This window comes from Microcaecilia unicolor, chromosome 14, assembly GCF_901765095.1.
Source record: "Microcaecilia unicolor chromosome 14, aMicUni1.1, whole genome shotgun sequence".
Classification (NCBI taxonomy): Eukaryota; Metazoa; Chordata; class Amphibia; order Gymnophiona; family Siphonopidae; genus Microcaecilia; species Microcaecilia unicolor.
Window position 1 is genome coordinate 10,783,411 of NC_044044.1, and position 19,375 is coordinate 10,802,785.

The 19,375-nt window shown below is 46.4% G+C and overlaps 2 protein-coding genes across 2 annotated transcripts in view; both read right to left on the minus strand.

Moving 5' to 3' along the window:
• Positions 1–9,855, minus strand: part of LOC115458272 (serine protease 55-like) — a 46,248-nt gene extending 36,393 nt beyond the window's left edge. The window contains exons 1-3 of the mRNA XM_030188136.1: positions 9,823–9,855; positions 3,337–3,430; positions 2,657–2,861 (exon numbers count right to left, since the gene is read on the minus strand). Of these exons, the coding sequence (XP_030043996.1) occupies positions 2,657–2,861; positions 3,337–3,430; positions 9,823–9,855 (332 nt within the window). The remainder of the gene's footprint in view (positions 1–2,656; positions 2,862–3,336; positions 3,431–9,822) is intronic.
• Positions 9,856–11,631: 1,776 nt separating this feature from the next.
• LOC115458274 (serine protease 55-like) overlaps positions 11,632–19,375 on the minus strand; it is a 35,275-nt gene continuing 27,531 nt past the window's right edge. Inside the window, exon 5 of the mRNA XM_030188137.1 lies at positions 11,632–12,195. Coding sequence (XP_030043997.1) covers positions 11,632–12,195 — 564 coding nt within the window. The remainder of the gene's footprint in view (positions 12,196–19,375) is intronic.

Consider the following 19,375-nt stretch of genomic DNA (forward strand, 5'->3'; position numbering starts at 1 on the left):
AAAACCAGTCCAATATAAAGGTCTGACCTTATTTTATATTTTGTGTTTTATTTGCATTTATTAATTATTATTAACACAACTACCACACTACTTTATCGTAAATTAAAAATAAAATTATTTTCTGTACCTTTGTTGTCTGGCCATTTACTTTTTCTAATTGTGTTGATCCCAGTCTCATGATTCTGCTTTCCTTTTTCTTCTCTTAACTCTCTTGCCAAGGTTTCCTGTCCATTTGTCATTTTTGTCTCTCCTTTTTTTTTGTTGTTTCTTCAATTTATTTTTCTGCCTCTCTCTGTCCATATTTAATACATTCTTACTATCCAGTCTTTAATTTCCCTCTATTTCATCTACCTATGGCTTTTCATCTTTTTCTCACCCTTGTTCTCCCCATGCGCCTTCCTCTTATCCTCCAGTCTTTCACCAACTCTATCCTTTCCCCATTTTCCTCCAGCAGCTCCCCTGTTTCTCTCCCTACCCTTCCAGCCATCTTCAGCTTGGAAAAGAGACAGATGAGGGGAGATATGATTGAGGTCTACAAAATCCTGAGTGGTGTAGTAGAAGTAAATTAATTTTTTACTCGTTCCAAAAGTACAAAGACTAGGGGACACTCGAGGAAGTTACATGGAAATACTGTTAAAACAAATAGGAGGAAATATTTTTTCACTCAACAAATAGTTAAGCTCTGGAACTTTTTGCAGTCAGGACTTGGTAACAGCGGTTAGCGTATCTGGGTTTTAAAAAGGTTTGGACAAATTCCTGGAGGAAAAATACATAGTGTGCTGTTGAGATGGAGGAGTGGTAGAAGCTATTACTAGAAACAAAATTACAGAGCACATCAAAGGACATGGATTACTGAGACCAAGTCAGCACGGCTTTTGTGTGGGGAAATCTTGCCTGACCAATTTACTTCAGTTCTTTGAAGGAGTAAACAAACATGTGGACAAAGGGGAGCCGGTTGATATTGTGTATCTGGATTTTCAAAAGGCATTTGACAAGGTGGAGTAGCCTAGTGGTTAGGGTGGTGGACTTTGGTCCTGGGGAACTGAGGAACTGAGTTCGATTCCCACTTCAGGCACAGGCAGCTCCTTGTGACTCTGGGCAAGTCACTTAACCCTCCATTGCCCCATGTAAGCCGCATTGAGCCTGCCATGAGTGGGAAAGTATGTGGTACAAATGTAACAAAAAAAAAAAACATGGGAAGCAACTGCTTGCCTTGGGATCTGTAGGTATGGAGTGCTGCCACAATTTGGGTTTCTGCCAGGTACTTGTGACCTGGCTTGGCCAATGTTTGGAAAACAGGATACTGGGCTAGATGGACCACTGGTCTGACCCAGTATGGCTACTCTTATATTCTTATGAGGACTTTTAACTGTTATCTTATGGGGGGGTTTTCCTTCCTCCAATGAAGGATGTGTGTCCATTTATTTTACAAGGCAATACCAAGCATTTTCTATCAGTAGTTTCCAGAGATGCCAAGTTATCCAGTCCTGGGTCAGTCTTGCTTTTGAAATTACATCCCTAAGCAGTATGGGATTTGTAGTACTTGATCCCGCCCATTGAAATCGGTGCTGTAAGCAGGGCTGTGCCGACATCAGTGACAGACAATTTGGCAAAGCAAAACAATCTGAGTGCTGGCCATTAGGACACAGGGTTGATAGGAGAGTTTTAAAAGACTGAAGGAAGCGAAAGTGTTAAACTGGAGAAGGGGGTGGGGGAGTTGTGAATGACTGAAAGACATGCAAATTTGGGACAGCAAAACAATCTCAATGCTGGCCATTAGCACACAGGGTACATAGGACAGTTGTTCGGGGGGGGGGGGGGGGGGGGGGGGGGCAAGTTCTGAATGAATGAAAGAAATGAAAATTTACGAGAGGAACACAATCTGAATGCCGGGCATTTGTACACAGGGTAGATAGGACACTTAAAAAAAAAAAAAAAAAATGAAGGACGTGAAAGTATTACATCTTGGGGGAGGGGTGAGGAGGAAAGCGGTGGGGTATCCGGATACTGGGCGTTAGGGCCACGGGGGGTACATAGACTTTTGAAAGCCTTAAGGAACCCAAAGTGTGGGAAGGAGGAGGAAAAGGAGGGGAGGGAACGGGGTGAGGGGCTTTAGGAACAGGGGAGGGGGCCCTGTCACACACTCTCATTCTCACACACACACTGTCACACAGACAGTCTCACTCTGTCACACACCTGCACATTCACTTTGGCTCTCTCTCTCTCATACATACACACTCCCAGGAAAACCTTGCTAGCGCCCGTTTCATTCGTTCCAGAAACGGGCCTTTTTTACTAGTTTTACATGTTTTGCTTCCCTCCAAGGAGGGATGTTATTGCAAAAGGTAATACTAAGCAAATACTGTTCTTCCCTCCATTGCACCAGGTACAAAAATTGGTCCACCACCAATCCTCCCCACCTGTTCTTTCTAATGGATAAGCCAGCCCTGGCTCATGCTGAAAATACCACAGAAGACTCCAGCTTAATGCAGAGACTGACACTGGAGACTACGAAAGGCAGAGATCAGAGTGAGCTGAAAATAGAAAAGGAGACCCCAAAAATTACAGAGGTTTCAGGGGCTGAAAATGTTAATGAAGGCAGGTGAAATTGCAGAAGACTTTGGACTATTTGGATGAGTGAAGCTGAGCTACTTACTCCATGAAACAGTGTGCAGCTGTAAGGATCCACCAGGCATTCAGGATGGAACCTCCACAGACATGTTTATACCAGTCCTGGATACTGACGGTCCAGGGCCATTCCCCAGGGAGAGCTTCACTGCCACCAACAATCCGGGACTGGAAGATACTGCGACTGGTATTCTTTAAAGGACGTTTATCATAATCTGCTCGAAAGCCACAGCCTGAAAGAGAGGGTTTCTTAGAGTTCAATGTCCCCTTACCCAGGCTTCAGAATTTTTCCATCAGACATACCCTCTGTTTCCTTCCCAGTATGAACCAGGCCACTATCCTACCATAGGGTTCTTTGAATGTGGTGCTTCTCCTAGGATCATCAGAAAACTCCTTGTCACCATGGACTAGCCCAGCTGGGCCTGGTTTTACCCTCAGTGTATTTGCGGACTTGTAATTCCACTATCTCTATGAAAGGCAGGATAGCCCAGAGCCCCATTGTGCTAAGTTCTCTAGAAAAGCACAATTATGCTGTCTTCATTGCTGGCATCAAGCAGTATAGCCAACCTTAGCAAGAATTACATTCTTCAGACCTTTATTATAGCTGCCATAACTTTATCAGGGATAATACTAGAATTGACCACCTGGAGACTGGAGGAACCAGATTGTATGTTGCATACCAGAAATGTTGTTATATCCACTACGCACCTGCCCAGCATGTCCCGGTAAGCCAAAGCAGGAGGCATAGAGACACTTTCAGCATATATTTCACAGTATGCATCTCGAGCAACAGCAGAAAGGCCTATTAACCCCAGACACGGTCCATGAGCAATCCAGAGACTCATGAACTGACTGAGGAGGCAGCTACTGTAACATCACAAAGGCATGTGACATCATAGTGACCCATCCACTGATATTCTGATGGCTCAGCTCAACCAATCCTGCTCATCTACTCCTATTGCAATATATATCGAGACTCATACTCCTGCTATACCAATACTTCAGTGCTTTTTTTGTAGATAAAAAGGTGCCGGTATTCATTATGGGTGGGTCACCACATTTGGCTCCACCCCTATTATAGCCACACCCACATTAGCCACACCCATTATACCAGCCATGGTGCATATAAACAGACATCATTGACAATATTATACTAGTATAGAACAAAAAGTGATTTTTTTTTCATTATAAATAATTTCTGTAAGCTGTTACAGCTCCAGTATCCCCAGTGCAAAATAAGACAGCAGATGTAAATTCTCAAATTGGACATATTCCAAAAATGAAAATAAAATGATTTTTTTCTACCTTTCTTGTCTGGTGACTTTATTTTTCTATCCATATTGGTCCCAGTCTCTGATTCTGCTGCTCTTTATCTGTTCTCTTAAGTCCGTTTCCAGGGCTTCCTTTCTATTTATTTCTTTACTTTCTTCCTTTTTTCTTCATTTCTTGCCCTACATCCATAAGTAAAGCTAGGCCTGCCTCCGTGGAATTGACTGGAGGAGGTATAACGTGGATCCAGTTTTTGCCTATTTTCTCCATCCATGTGCAGTTTTTCTCCTCTCTTCCCTTTCCCTCATCTCCATCCATGTACATCTTCTTCTTTTTTTCTTTTCTCCCCTCCATCCATATCCAGCACTTCTCCTCTCTCCTCTCCTCCATCAGTGTCCAGCATTTCTTTCTCCCCGCCAACTCCTCCATCCATCCATGTCCAGCAGTTCTCCTCTATCTCCTGCTCTCCTCTCCATCCATTTCCAGCATTTCTCCTCTCTCCCCTCCCCTGCCCTCCCCTCCCATCCATGTGCATCTCCTTCCTGTCTTCCCTCCCCTCTATCCATGTCCAGCATGTCTCCTCTCTCACCTGTCCTTTCCTCCCATGTCTAGCGATTCTCCTCTATCTCCTGTCCTCCCCTGCCATCTATGTCCAGCAATTTTCCTCTCTCCCCTTCCCTCCCCTCTCATCCCTGTCCAGTGAGTCTCCTCTGCCCCCTGTCCTCCCCTCCTATCAATGTCCAGCAATTCTCCTCTCTCCTGCCCTCCCCTGCCATCCATGTCCAGCAATTCTCCCCTCTCCCCTGCTCTCCCCTCCTATCCATGTCCAGCAATTCTTTCTTCCCTGCCCTCCCCTCAATGTCCAGCAATTCTCCTCTCTCCCCTGCCCTCCCCTCCTATCCATGTCCAGCAATTCTCTCTTCCCTGATTTCCCCTCAAATCCATGTCCAGCATGTCTCCTCTCTCCTCTGCCCTCCCCTCTCCTCCTATCCATGTCCAGTGATTCTCCTCTCCCCTGCCCTCCCCTCCACCCATTTTTCACATTCTGTTATGTAAAAGGTATAATTAAAAATTCAATAAAGTAGGAGTTTGTTCCACTGATGTACACAATCTACTCTAGACATTTATCATGAAAGAACAATTTCAGAAATGTTCAAAAAATAAGAATAAGAAATAAAAAAAAATGGGTTTCACAAAAGCCTGGGGCTGGCCCCATCCTGATACATGCAGGGGAAGCAAGAGCTGTGGACTTAGAATGAGTCCACGTTTAGTAATTTTCCATATAGCCACAATTAAGCCCAAACTCATAGGAGGGTCTGGGATGTTATTTGGTGAGACCAACAGGCTTATTTTCGAAAGAAGGACACCCATCTTTTGACACAAATCGCCTTCTCCCAGGGTCATCCAAATCGGCATAGTCGAAAGCCGATTTTGGGTGTCCCCAACTGCTTTCCGTCTCGGGGATGACCAAAGTTCCCAGGGGCATGTCGGAGGTGTAGCGAAGGTGGGACTTGGGTATGCCTAATACATGGGCATCCTCGACCCATAATCGAAAACAGAAGGGCATCCCTGATGAGTACTTGGACGACTTTACTTGGTCCTTTTTTGTTATGAGCAAGCCACGAAAAGGTGCCCAAACTGACCAGATGACCGCTGGAGGGAATCGGGGATGACCTCCCCTTATTCCCCCAGTGGTCACTAACCCCCTCCCACCGTCAAAAAAATCTTTACAAATACTTTTTTGCCAGCCTCAAATGTCATACTCCAGTCCATCGCTGCAGTATGCAGGTCCCTGGAGCAGTTTTACTGGGTGCAATGCACTTCAGGCAGGCAGACCCAGGCCCATCCCCCCCCTACCTGTTACACTTGTGGTAGTACATGTGAGCCCTCGAAAACCCACCAGAAACCCACTGTACCCAAATCCACTGCTTATTTTTGGGATAAGCAGCATAAAATGTATTGTACTGTTTTGGGATCTTGTCATAGGCGCCCCGTATAAGAGGCTTGGGGAGGCTAAGCCTCCCCAGCCCAGCTGTGACCTTCCCCGCCTGCCTCTTGTCCCGATAAGCCAAGACTCCCGTCCCGCTGGATTCTGCCGCTGCTTCTCTTGAGCAGCGGCAGGAACAAGCACCGCGTTGAGCGAGCCGCTGCCGCTGCTTCTGTGAACAACCATCATTAGAACAAAAGAAGCGCGGGGCCGCAGCGCTGTCGACTCTGCCCCCACTGACGTCATTTTCCCGTTCCAGAAGCAGAGGACCGGCACAGCCTACAGCGCATGCCTGAAGGCTGCTGCGGCTCCGCACTTCTTTTTCTTCTTGTGCTGTAAAGAGGCCCGCCCCGGAGGGAGAGAAAATGGCTGCAAATGGTAAGCACTGTAAATAAATCACAGGATCCGGAGAGTTAATTGGTGTGACCTCATTCCTTTCCTCAGTCAGGGACTACCTATGTGCTAGCAAATTGCAATGTGTGAAAGAAAAAGAAGCAGGTCTTGTCTTGAGAAAGCAACTGCATGAAATTGCTAAATGTTACAAGGCATGAAAACTTGTATACATAAGCTCTCTCATCCTTTTTTTTGTTTTTGTTTTGTTACATTTGTACCCCGCGCTTTCCCACTCATGGCAGGCTCAATGCGGCGGGCAATGGAGGGTTAAGTGACTTGCCCAGAGCTACCAGAAAAAGAAAATGTAATTTTAAGTTGAATAAATTTCCTCTTTGGTGAGCAGTTTATAGAATCTACTTCCTGTAAGATTGACTTTGCAGCACTGGACATCTTCTGAGAGAAATGTAAACAATTCCATATGCACAGCAGGCATGAGTAGATACTGGGATTGAATGTATCACTGAGTAAGGTTGGTTATGTAGATGGGGAGAAGACTGAACATGAATGGGTGCAAGATTCATTCTTTTAAGCTCCCATTCTCCCAGTTTCTATATGTTAAAATGCAGATGGGTAACATGTGGAAGAAAAGTGAAGGGTAAGCTTCCAAGATCATTTCTCCCTGGAATGTGTTGGCCACAACATTTTTGCAGTGGTCAGTTTTTATCCACAATGTATGTACCACACTATCTTATTGTTTCATACACAGAGACACACACTGGAGAGGTTTTATTATAACTGGCATTGTATATTATCTTTTATCTATGTAAGGGAAGTGACTGAGGACGCTGGAGGAGAGAGAGAGAACGTAGAAAAGTGCAGGGGAGAGCCAGGGACATGCAAAACAGCAGGGGAGAGCCAGAGAGAGATGGAGAGAGAAAGAGGGGACATGGAAGAGAGCAGGGGAGAGCCAGGGATATGGAAAAGAGCAGGGAAGAGCCACAGCGAGATGGGGAGAGCAGTGGCGTAGGAAGGGGGGGCGGGGGGCAGTTCACCCCAGGTGCACGCCGCTGGGGGGTGTCGGGTCCGCGCTGGTGCACTGCCCTCTCTGCCCCGGAACAGGTTACTTCCTGTTTTGGGACAGAGAGAGAAGTGAACCAGCGCGGAGCCGACACACCCCAGCAATGTGCAGTCGGGGCGGATCGGCCCTCCTGCCCGTCCCTCGCCGCAGGTATGTGCTCTGGGGGGGGGGGGGGTATGCGCTCCGGGGGGGGGGGGGTGCACTCCAGCGGGAGGAGGTGCGCCGTGCTGCACCCGGGGGGGGGTTGGGTGTGCAGCGGCAACCCGCCCCGGGTGTCAGCTCCCCTCGCTACGGCTCTGGGGGAGAGAAAGAGGGGCCATGGAAAAGAGCAGGGGAGAGCCAGGGACATGGAAAAGAGCAGGGGAGAGCCAGAGAGAGATGGAGAGAGAAAGAGGGGACATGGAAGAGAGCAGGGGAGAGCCATGGATATGGAAGAGAGCAGGGGAGAGCCACAGAGAGATGGGGAGAGAAAGAGGGGACATGGAAGAGAGCAGGGGAGAGCCATGGATATGGAAGAGAGCAGGGGAGAGCCAGAGAGAGATGGAGAGAGAAAGAGGGGACATGGAAGAGAGCAGGGGAGAGCCATGGATATGGAAGAGAGCAGGGGAGAGCCACAGAGAGATGGGGAGAGAAAGAGGGGACATGGAAGAGAGCAGGGGTGAGCCATGGATATGGAAGAGAGCAGGGGAGAGCCACAGAGAGATGGAGAGAGAAAGAGGGGACATGGAAGAGAGCAGGGGAGAGCCATGGATATGGAAGAGAGCAGGGGAGAGCCACAGAGAGATGGGGAGAGAAAGAGGGGACATGGAAGAGAGCAGGGGAGAGCCATGGATATGGAAGAGAGCAGGGGAGAGCCACAGAGAGATGGAGAGAGAAAGAGGGGCCATGGAAAAGAGCAGGGGAGAGCCAGGGACATGGAAAAGAGCAGGGAAGAGGCAGAGAGACGATGCTGGATGGAAGAGGGGTACAGAGAGAGATGAGTGGAAATGGGGAGAGAAAGAGGGGACATTGGCAAGAGAGAGAGAGAAGCTGCAGGGGAGAAACTGGGGGAGACCCTAGCTATCAGACGAATAGAAAAACTAAATGATCAGACAACAAAGGTAGAAAAAAGTATTTTATTCAAAATTTATTAACTGGAATATGTCAGCTTTTGGAAATGTGCATCTGTGATATTTTGCATGTAAGTTTCAATTTTTCTAGTATTGCTGCATGCTGAGTCTGACTTCTGGAGGTAACTTTCCAGTTCAGTATTTTGCCTTCATATCTGTTGTGTCATGTGTTTTTCATGTGTGATCAAGGTGCAGTATTCTGCTAGTGTGTAGTATTATTTGCAGCCCTTTTTGTTTTGTTTTTGTTTCACTAGGTTGTGTACTGGTGTTTTAGAGCCCGGTGTAATTATAGTGCTGCCTTTCCACGCATAAGGTTGTAGCTCGTCCTGTCCTTGGAATTAGTGCTGTTATGGTTTGGTAAGGTTATGAGTGTGTTTTTGCACAAGTTTGTGTATAGTGTTTTGCAGTGGAGAGATTGTGTGTTGGCCTTACTGAGGTGGCACCAAAACATCAGAAAGGGTGTGGAGCCTAAATCATGACACACTACCTCTTGAAGGATCTACATATGGTCGTTAATAAAAGGAGCTCATTGTGAACACTATTATGATCCCTTGTTTCATATTGTTGACGGTCTTCATTTTCCATATGGGTGGTATATTGGTGTATTAGGGTCTGCCTAGTGTTATGGTACAGTAAGGTTCTGAGTGTGTTTTTGCACAAATTTGTGCATAGTGTTTTACAGTTGAGTGATTGTGGTTAGTATATGCTTTGAGTAACCACTTTATTCTTTGACATACGATACATATCTAATATCTAAATTTAATAAAAGGTATTGTGACTTTTATTTTTACTAATTATTTTTTCTGTGTGTTGTCAATTGTGGATATAAGCTCCGCCCAAGGCTCCACCCCTAACCACGCCCCCTTTTGCCTCCCCAAACAGTTGGGCCACCGACCGCCTATGAGATGGACGTCCATCTTTCGTTTCGATAATACGGTCGGGGACGCCCAAATCATGAAATTTAGGTCGACCTTAGAGATGGTCGTCCTTAGGTCATTTTTGAGATGGTCATCCCCGGTTTTCAATGATAATGGAAACTGAGGACGCCCATCTCAAAAACGACCAAATCCAAGCCATTTGGTCATGGGAAGAGCCAGCATTTGTAGTGCACTTGTCCCCCTGACATGCCAGGACACCAACTAGGCACCCTAGGGGGCACTGCAGTGGACTTCAGAAAAAGGTCCCAAGTGCATTGCTCCCTTACCTTGTGTGCTGAGCCCCCCAACCCCCCCCCCCCCAAACCCACAACTGTACACCACTACCATAGCCCTTAGGGATGAAGGGGGGCACCTAGAAGTGGGTTTGTGGTGGGTTTTGGAGGGCTCACATTTACCACCACAAGTGTAACAGGTAGGGGGAGATGGGCCTGGGTCCGCCTGCCTGAAGTACACTGCACCCACTACAACTGCTCCAGGTACCTGCAAACTGCTGGGATGGACCTGATATGGCATTTGAGGCTGGCAAAAAGTATTTTTAAAGATATTTTTTGAGGGTGGGAGGGGGTTAGTGACTAAGGGGAGTAAGGGGAGGTGATCCCCGATTCCCTCTGGTGGTCATCTGGTCGGTTTGGGCACCTTTTTGATGCTTGGTTGTAAAAAAAAATGGACCAAGTCAAGTCACCCAAGGGTTTGTCAGGGACGTCCTTCTTTTTTCCATTATCAGCCGAGGATGCCCATCTCCTAAGCACGCCCCAGTCCCGCCTTCGCTACACTGCCGACACGCCCCCGTGAACTTTGGTCGTCCATTGACAGAAAGCAGTTGAGGGTGCCCAAAATCGGCTTTCAATTATGCCGATTTGGGCAACTTTGCGAGAAGGACGCCCATCTCCTGATTTGTGTCGGAAGATGGGCACCCTTCTCTTTCGAAAATTCACCTGTCAGTATTTTATATCTGCCCTCACTCATCTCTTCTCCAAGTAGGCCTGTTGTTTGTTCCTTCATTTCATCAAGTTTGGCTTGAGAAAATTTGTTTGTGTGTGTTCCTTGTTTCAGGGCCTAGTCTGTGGAATGTTTTTCCCCTTGGCTTACGCCAACCACCATTGCTTTCTGTGTTTAAAAAAACAGTTGGAAGACCTTGTTGCTTTGTAAGGTTTTTTCTTGAAGAATTAGGAGTTTGATTGGGATATCAGTTGGGTAATGGGGGGGATGTGCTGTATTGTTTGTGATAATGGTTTTATGCATGCTTTTATTGTATTCTTCCCAGATGTTTGGATGGATGAAATCTCTTTAAATAAATAAAACGAAGAGCCCTAGCCTCTTTAGCCTGTCCTCATAGGGAAGTCGTCCCATCTCCTTTATCATTTTCATCGCCTCTCTCTGCACCTTTTCTAATTCTGCTATATCTTTTTTGAGATGTGATTACCAAAATTGCACACAATATTCAAGGTGTGGTCACACCGTGGAGCAACAGAAAGGCATTATAATATTCTTAATTTTGTCCTCTATTTACTTCCTTATCATTCCTAACATTCTATTTGTCTTCTTAGCTGCTCTGCACACTGAGCAGAGGGTTTCAATGAATCATCAACAATGACACCCTTCCAACTGTGTAATTCATCACTGGCCCCTGAAATGCTTAAGGGAACATTGCCCCCCCACCCTTCCAAAACTCTGTTCATTGGCAATACTTAGAGGCTGAATTTAGGGCCCAGGAATACAGGGTTCTGGAAAGAGCTTTGTAAAATGGCCTCCAGCAAGAACTATGATGGGCTAAGTGAATTGGAGGGGGTATGAAATAAGGGGGGGGGGGGGAACCAAAGTAGCAGTATATGAAGACCTAATAGCACTGTCTGCAGTTCAATAGGTGCTAGTTCTGACCAAGCTGGAGGCCCAAACCTGCTGGAGAAAACTGTCAGACTAAAAAAACCTGAAATTTCCAATTTATTACTTGTAGGAAATGGTAAATTATTTTACAACATATAAAAGCTTTATCTGATAACCTACACTGAGTTTGCAATAATAGAAGGATTGTTTTGTGCTGCTTTGTTTTTTCATATACGTAGGTGAAAGTTGCCAATCTCTGTGATATGCAGCAGCAACTCGAGAATGGGGAACAAGAGAGAGTGCAAGAAACAGTGGCAGCAGCCCAGTTGTAGGTGGCAGTAGAATGTTATAGTGACATTTGTAGGAGGGTAGTTAATAGAAGTAGGAGGAGTTAGTGGCAGAAGGGATGTCAGTGGCAGTTAGTAGCGATGAGAGCGGGAGTTAATGACACGGCCACTGGTCATATTATTGAGGTTTAGCAAATCCTGGTAGCTCATAAAAGGACCCTCTGGAGGATCTAGTGGAAATAGTAGTGAGAAGTGTGGAGCCATTAGGGAACCTAATTAAAACGGGATGTTTTTTGTGTTTACGGAAGATTATTGGTTTGGAGGGGACGGGTTTGACAGCAGGGACAACAGGGACAACAGGAACAGCAGGAACAGCAGGGACAACAGGAAAATTAGGGAGAACAGAAACAGCAGGGACAGTAGGGACAGCTGATGGGGTGGGGGAGCTAAGAATGGGTGTTGAGGCTGTAGTGACTGAAGAAGTAGCAGAGGTGTCAAACGAGGGCTCCTCCTCTTCTTCCTCCTCTTCGCCTTCCTCCTTTGACAGACGCTGTTCGTCTGGCACATATGGCTTCCCAGCAGCTGCTGTTGTTTCTATTATCCAGTTCAGATATTTGGAGACTAGAGTGTAGACACCAGGTTGCCGCTTCTCACCACAGCCGAATGACCAGCTCGCAATCCCCACCTCATACCAGAGACCATCCTTCACGTAGTTGCACACCAGGGGCCCGCCACTGTCACCCTGTGGGGGAAAGGAAAGAAATGACACAGCCAGTACTTAATGATCTTGTTCCTACACTAGCACTGTTTATAAGTAAGAGGCAATAGATGAATATTGTTTAAATCAGTAGAAGGTCTTGGTTTATCTTATTCTAATTCTATTCTTAGGCTTATATATAGTCTTATGTGTCTATGACTGACACTACTAGAAAGCAAATAATGAATCAGTCCCTGTCTGTGCTATTACACATAGGCTGAGGGGAGACATGATAGAGGTATATAAAATAATGAGTGGAGTGGAACAGGTGGATGTGAAGCATCTGTTCACGCTTTCCAAAAATACTAGGACTAGGGGGCATGCGATGAAACTACAGTGTAGTAAATTTAAAACAAATCGGAGAAAGTTTTTCTTCACCCAACGTGTAATTAAACTCTGGAATTCGTTGCCGGAGAAAGTGGTGAAGGCGGTTAGCTTAGCAGAGTTTAAAAAGGGGTTGGACGGTTTCCTAAAGGACAAGTCCATAAACCGCTACTAAACGGACATGTATAGAATGTTTCTACGTTTGGGAAGTTTGCCAGGTGCCCTTGGCCTGGATTGGCCGCTGTCGTGGACAGGATGCTGGGCTCGATGGACCCTTGGTCTTTTCCCAGTATGGCATTACTTATGTACTTAAAACATACATGTAACATCATGATTACATAATCATAGTTACATAATCTGGCGCTCAAATAACAGGGTCTTCAAGCAAGCAGGAAAAATTGGCTTGAGCCAGAATAAAGGTTTGTAACTTCTTAGGATTTTGGCACAACTGTTGGAGTTGGAGGAGTGCCATAGCCATGGGTGGACCCAGGTGGTCACAGGCCCACTCACTTTGGGCTGAGGCCCACCCAGCAGTGGCACTTCTCTGATGTGGCTACTGTCATTCCTCAATCCCCACCAGCTGAAGACTCCTGGCATCTCTCCCTTCCCTCCCCTCCCCCACAGGCATTCTGACATCTCAACTTCACCCGCCTCAACTCCCCTGCACCCGCCTCAACTCCCCTGCACCTTCGAAAGCCTTCATGTTTTGCTGGCAACGAGCAGTAAGTCATACCCGCTGCTTGTGCCAGTCCTAAGCCTTTCCTTTTGATGCAACTTCCTGATTCCACACAGGTGGTACCAGGTCAGAGGGAAGGCTCAGTGTCGGCATGTGCAGCAGGTATGAGTTGCTGCTCACTGCCAGCAAAGAAATAAAGGCTTTCAAGGGGGGGGGGGGGTGTGGGGAGGGAGTTGAGAGATGCCCAGTCGCCTGGGGGAGTAGGCGAAGGAGAGATGTCGGCTGGGGTCGGGGTTCTCGTGCCTTCCCACTTGGGTGCTCAGGCCCACCCAAAATTAGGTGTCTGGCTATGCCCCTGAGTTGAAGCAGAACAAAAATCTATTTTGGCTACCTGGACTGCAATTTCTGGCACAGAGCAGGTGACGTCTACTACTAATATCAGTGCCAGCCATTGGAATGCAGTGCAAGGAGTAGATGTTGTGTTCCAAAGGTGCTGGGGACAAGTTTTTTGTACAAATTCAAATGTGGAGTGGTTTCCTACCAGTGGGCAAGCATAGCACGCCTGCACAGGGATGTCCCTGAAATAAAGAAGAATTCGCACTATTTGGGCATGACATAAGGAGGAGCGTTCATCAGATGTAGAGACTAATAGTGTAGAAAGAACTGAAATGGCCCTGGGTGGCTAACGTAAGATCCACCCCCACCCCATAATGCCACCTCTCCCATGGTAATCTGGACTGAGGGGGAGGGATTTGGAGGTAAACAAACCTTGCATCATTTATCGTTTACCATTTTTTACATTTGCTATACTGCTTTCAATGTGAGCAAAACAAAGCTGTTTAAAGTAAAAGCAATAAAACATTTTTTAAAAATTTAAAGACAGAAAGGAATGCCATTTGTAGATAAGACTGAACATGCTCCCATTATCACTGAGACACTAAAACCTAGTCAGAAGAGCAACCACATCAGATAAACAACTATACAGAGTCAACAAAAGTACAAGAGAGAACCAATAAGTCAGACACAGAGACAAGACAACCCAAACATAAGTAGAATCCATCCTAACTAAACCTAAACTCTGTCCTCCCGCTGCAGGATGAGTCCGGTCCTATGTATAAAATGCTGTCTGCATCAAGGAAATCCGCTTAAGTTGCCAATTGTAGGGGATGTCTTTGATGCAGCCTGTTGGGCGTGGTACCGGAAGATTGGAGGGTCGCTAATGTAATGCCGATTTTTAAGGAAGGTTCCAGGGGAGATCCGGTGAGTCTGACGTCGGTGCCATGCAAAATGGTAGAGACTATCATTAAGAACAAAATAACAGAGCACATTCTAAAGCATGGACTGATGAGACAAAGTCAGCATGGATTTAGTGACGGGAAGTCTTGCCTCACCAATCTACTACATTTCTTTGAAGGGGTAAACAAACATGTCGACAAAGGTGAGCCGGTGGATATTGTGTATCTGGATTTTCAGAAAGTGTTTGACAAAGTCCCTCATGAAAGGCTCCAGAGGAAATTAGAGTCATGGGATCGGAGGTAGTGTATTGCTATGGATTAAAAACTGGTTGAAAGATAGGAAACAGAGAGTAGGGTTAAATGGTCACTATTCGCAATGGAGAAGGGTAGTTAGTGGGGTCCCTCAGGGATCTGTGCTGGGACCGTTGCTTTTTAACATTTTCATAAATGACCTGGAGGTGGGGGTAACTAGCGAGGTTATCAAATTTGCTGATGACACAAAGTTGTTTAAGGTCATCAAATCGTAGGAAGATTGTGAAAAGTTGAAAGAAGATATTGCGAGACTAGGAGACTGGGCATCTAAATGGCAGATGACGTTCAATGTGAGCAAGTGCAAAGTGATGCATGTGGGAAAGAGGAACCCGAACTATAGCTACGTCATGCGTTAGGAGTCACGGAACGAGAAAGGGACTTGGGAGTCATCATTGATGATACATTGAAATCTTCTGCTCAGTGTGTTGCTGTGGCTAAGAAAGTAAATAGAATGTTAGGTATTATTAGGAAAGGGATGGAAAACAAAAATGAGGATATTATAATGCCACTGTATCAGTCTATGGTGCGACCGCACCTAAGGCTCAGAACCAATAGAGCTAATCTACTATATTATAAGACATAAGCATCGCCATGCTGGGACAGACCAAGGGTCCATCGAGCCCAGCACCTTGTCTCCGACAGCGGCCAAAAGAACTAGCATTTCGTCCCGCCCATCCCAGAAATAGTGGATTATTCCTACGTCCATTCAATAACATTCTATGTCCTTTTCCTCCAGGAAGCCGCCTAACCTTTTTTTAAACTCCGCTAAGCCAACCGAAGTAAAACCACAAGGAAAATGCAGCAACGTAAATATTGCAGTGGGGACTAGAACACCAATATGTCTATTGGGAAATTGAACAAGCTGAATTATTATAAATCTTTACATACCAATTCTATGCAGAATACTCAGCCTCGTTCACAAACAATGAACACAGATAGACTCTTTCAAAGTATAGACTAGGAAACCCACAAACTTAAAACATGAATAAGTAGACAAAAATTAAACTTAAAGCGGTTGACAATATTGGTTAAGCATCTGTTGTCTACTCATCAACCATGGTTTCATGCTGGTCTAAAAGTATGCTAATGTCAAATCAGGAGAGCTGACCTCCAATGGCGAAAAATTACATCAGATTTCAAGGTGGATAGCTAGATATGCTCAGCCGTATTTTGTTACTCAATTGCATGCTGCTAAATGATCATTTTACTCTAACCAAACTCAGCGAGCATCTAGTTGTGTGAAGCAACTATTTAAAGTTTTTAATACCCTTACTACCTCCCCATCACAGATAGCTCCTAGGGTCCAATTACCCTTGGACACTTTAGCTAACTTTACACAGTTCCTTTTGCTCAATGGACCCTATTCCTTCAAGTTGGCTGAAATTACCATCTATTGGTTTTCTCCCATATCTTAATTCTATTCTTATCAACAGTTTAACGGTCGGTAAAGTACCTGTCTCATTAAAGACTGCTCTTATTAAGCCTATTCTGAAAAAGTCAGATCTTAACCCTCTACAGTCTAAGAATTATCGCCATGTTTCCACTCTATCCTTTCTTTCCAAAATTATGGAGTCAGTAGTCCTTGATCAGCTTTCTACCTATATTGAGTCCACCAATGCCTTGCACCTGCGCCAATCTGGTTTCTGTGTTACCTTCAGCAAGTAGACAGTTCTCACTGCTTTAATAAGTGGACTTAATAGTAACTTGGAGAAGAGAAAAATTGCTTTGTTAGTTTCACTCGATCTGTGAGCAGCTTTTGACCTCATTAATCACGATCGTCTCTTACACAGTCTTTCTTCACTTGTGTATTCTTGGACTGGTTCTCTTCTATTCTGGGACAACAATCTTTTCAGGTGGTTCAGACTTCTTCTAGTTCAGCCCTTTTTCCCCTGACATGTGGTGTTCCTCAAGGATTAGTACTCTCCCCTACACTTTTCAATTTGTTTGTTAGTCCTTTGGCTTTACTCATCCAGTCTCTGGGGAACAGTTCCTATTCTTATTCTAGACTTCCTTTTCGTTTTATTACACTGATCTGATTTCTGTTGACCTGCAGCCACTTCAACATTGATTAGATTTTGTGCAGATTGGCTACAAGATCAACGATTAGTTCTGAACCCTGAGAAGACAATGGCCTGCTGGGTTATTGGCTCATTGGATCGGAATCGGAGGTAATATATTGAATTGGTTTCGTAGCTTTTTAACTACAAGAACATATCAGGTGATATCAAAATCGATTATATCACTATGGAGACCTGAATGTGGAGTGCCTCAATGATCACCGCTTTCACCGATTCTATTTTACTTAATGATGCTACCACTGGCCAAATCATTATCCAATCAGTGCTTAAACCCATATATGCTGATGATGTCACGATATATATTCCTTTTAAAAATGACATCAGAAATCATAGATAAAATCATTCACAGCTTCCAATTAATGAACTCCTAGGCAGATGCTTTCCAACTAAAGCTTAATGCAGAAAAGACACAATGCCTTATCCTCTCATCGCAATATAATAAAACCAATTATACCAATATAAAAACACCAAACCACACTCTCCCTGTTGCAGACACCCTGAAACTCCTGGGAGTCACAATTGACCGAAATCTCACCCTAGATAGCCACGTGAAAAACGTAATAAGGAAGATGTTCCATGCAATGTGGAAGCTTAAAAGAGTGAAACCTTTCTTCCCAAGAGAGGTATTCTGCAATTTGGTGCAATCACTGATACTAAGCCATCTGGACTACTGTAATTCCATCTTTGTTGGATGGAAAGCACAAACCATTATGAAACTCCAGATAGCCCAAAACACTGCAGCTAGACTCATATTTGGAAGGCACCACAGTCCCCTCCACCCAGTGGTGTGCTGGAGCCAGCTCGCACCGGCTCACAAGAGCCGGTTGTTCTTAAGGGCGAGCCGGCTCTCCTCCCTTCCTCCCTCCCCCGAGCTACAGGGTCCCTCCGACTCCAAAGGCATTCTTCGGGGCAGGCAGGAAAGATGCCCAGTCTTGCCTGCCCACTGCCGGCACTGACCCTCCCCCGCTGCCAGATCGCTCTTCAAAATGGCCGCCGAGACTTCCAGTGGTGGCCTCACGAAACTTCTGCTGATGTCTTGGAGGCTGTCCTTGTAAGTCTCGGTGGCCATTTTGAAGAGAGATCTGGCAGCGGGGGAGGGTCAGTGCCGGTAGCGGGCAGGCAAGACTGGGGATCTTTCCTGCCTGCCCCAAAGAATTCGCTGGACAACCTGGGTGGCTGGAGGGGAGAGAGGAGGGTCACTGGACATGGGTGGCTGGAGGGGGGCCAGGGGAGAGAGGAGAGTCACTGGACATGGGTGGCTGGAGGTAGGGAGGGAGGGGGGCAGGGGAGAGGGGACATGGGTCGCTGGACATGGGTGGCTAGAGGGGGGCAGGGGATTGAGGAGAATCGCTGGGCATGGGTGGCTGGAGGGGGCAGGGGAAAGAGGAGAATCGCTGGGCATGGGTGGCTGGAGGGGGGGCAGGGGAGAGAGGAGACTCACTGGGTATGGGTGGCTGGAGGGGGGGCAGGGGGAGAGAAGAGAATCGCTGGACATGAGTGGATAGATGGGAGGGGAGGGCAGGAGGGAGAGGAGGTTGCTACCTGTATACAATATGTGAGCCGCATTGAGCCTGCCATGAGTGGGAAAGCACGGGGTACAAATGTAACAAAAAATGGGTGGATGGAGGGGAGGGCAGGAGAGAGAAGAGAATCGCTGGACATGGGTGGCTGGAAGGGGGCAGGGGGAGAGAAGTGAATTTCTGGACATGGGCGGATGGAGGGGAGGGCAGGGGGGAGAGGAGGGTTGCTGGACATGGGTGGATGGAGGGGAGGGAAGAGTGAGGAAGGAGATGAGATGAGGGAAAAGGTAGAGAGGAGAAAAACTGCACATGGATGAAGAAAATAGGCAGAAGCTGGATCCACTGGACAGTCAAGTCTGCGGAGGACCCAGCTTTTACTTACGGATGTAGGGCAAGAAATGAAGAAGAAAGGCGGAAAGTAAAGAAATAAATGGAAAGGAAGCCCTGGAAACGAAGTTAAGAGGACAGATAGCAGCAGAATCGGATACTGGGCCAGCATGATCAGAAAAACAAAGTTACCAGACAACAAAGGTAGAAAAAATCATTTTATTTCATTATAGTGTTTGGAATATGTCCACTTTGAGAATCAGGTGCTCAACATTATTTATTTCTTATTTATGGCATTTTATCCCACATTAAACATGAATTAGATTGGAACCTGGGATCATTTTTTTTTCCTGGAGTAATGCATTGCCCCCCCCCCCCCAAGGTTCTCTCCCCAGCTATAGCCAGCTCTGCAATTCTGGGGGGGGGGGGGCATGAAGGCGGGACACAGGGAGGGAAAGCCCGAAGGGAGGTGATCTGCAGACTGCCGCTGCTGAGCTTCTTTCACGTGGAGCGAGGTCGATGTGAGGCGCTATGATTTGAATTCAGGGGAGCCCGGCCCGGTGGTGGACGGAGGGGGACGGTGATGACAACGACCTGGGGGAGGGGGGGGCCCAGGGCGCGGCCTTGCCCCGGGCCTGGGCCAGTCTCTCGGCGGCCCTGGCTCCCACTAAAGGATCGAATTACATTCAATAT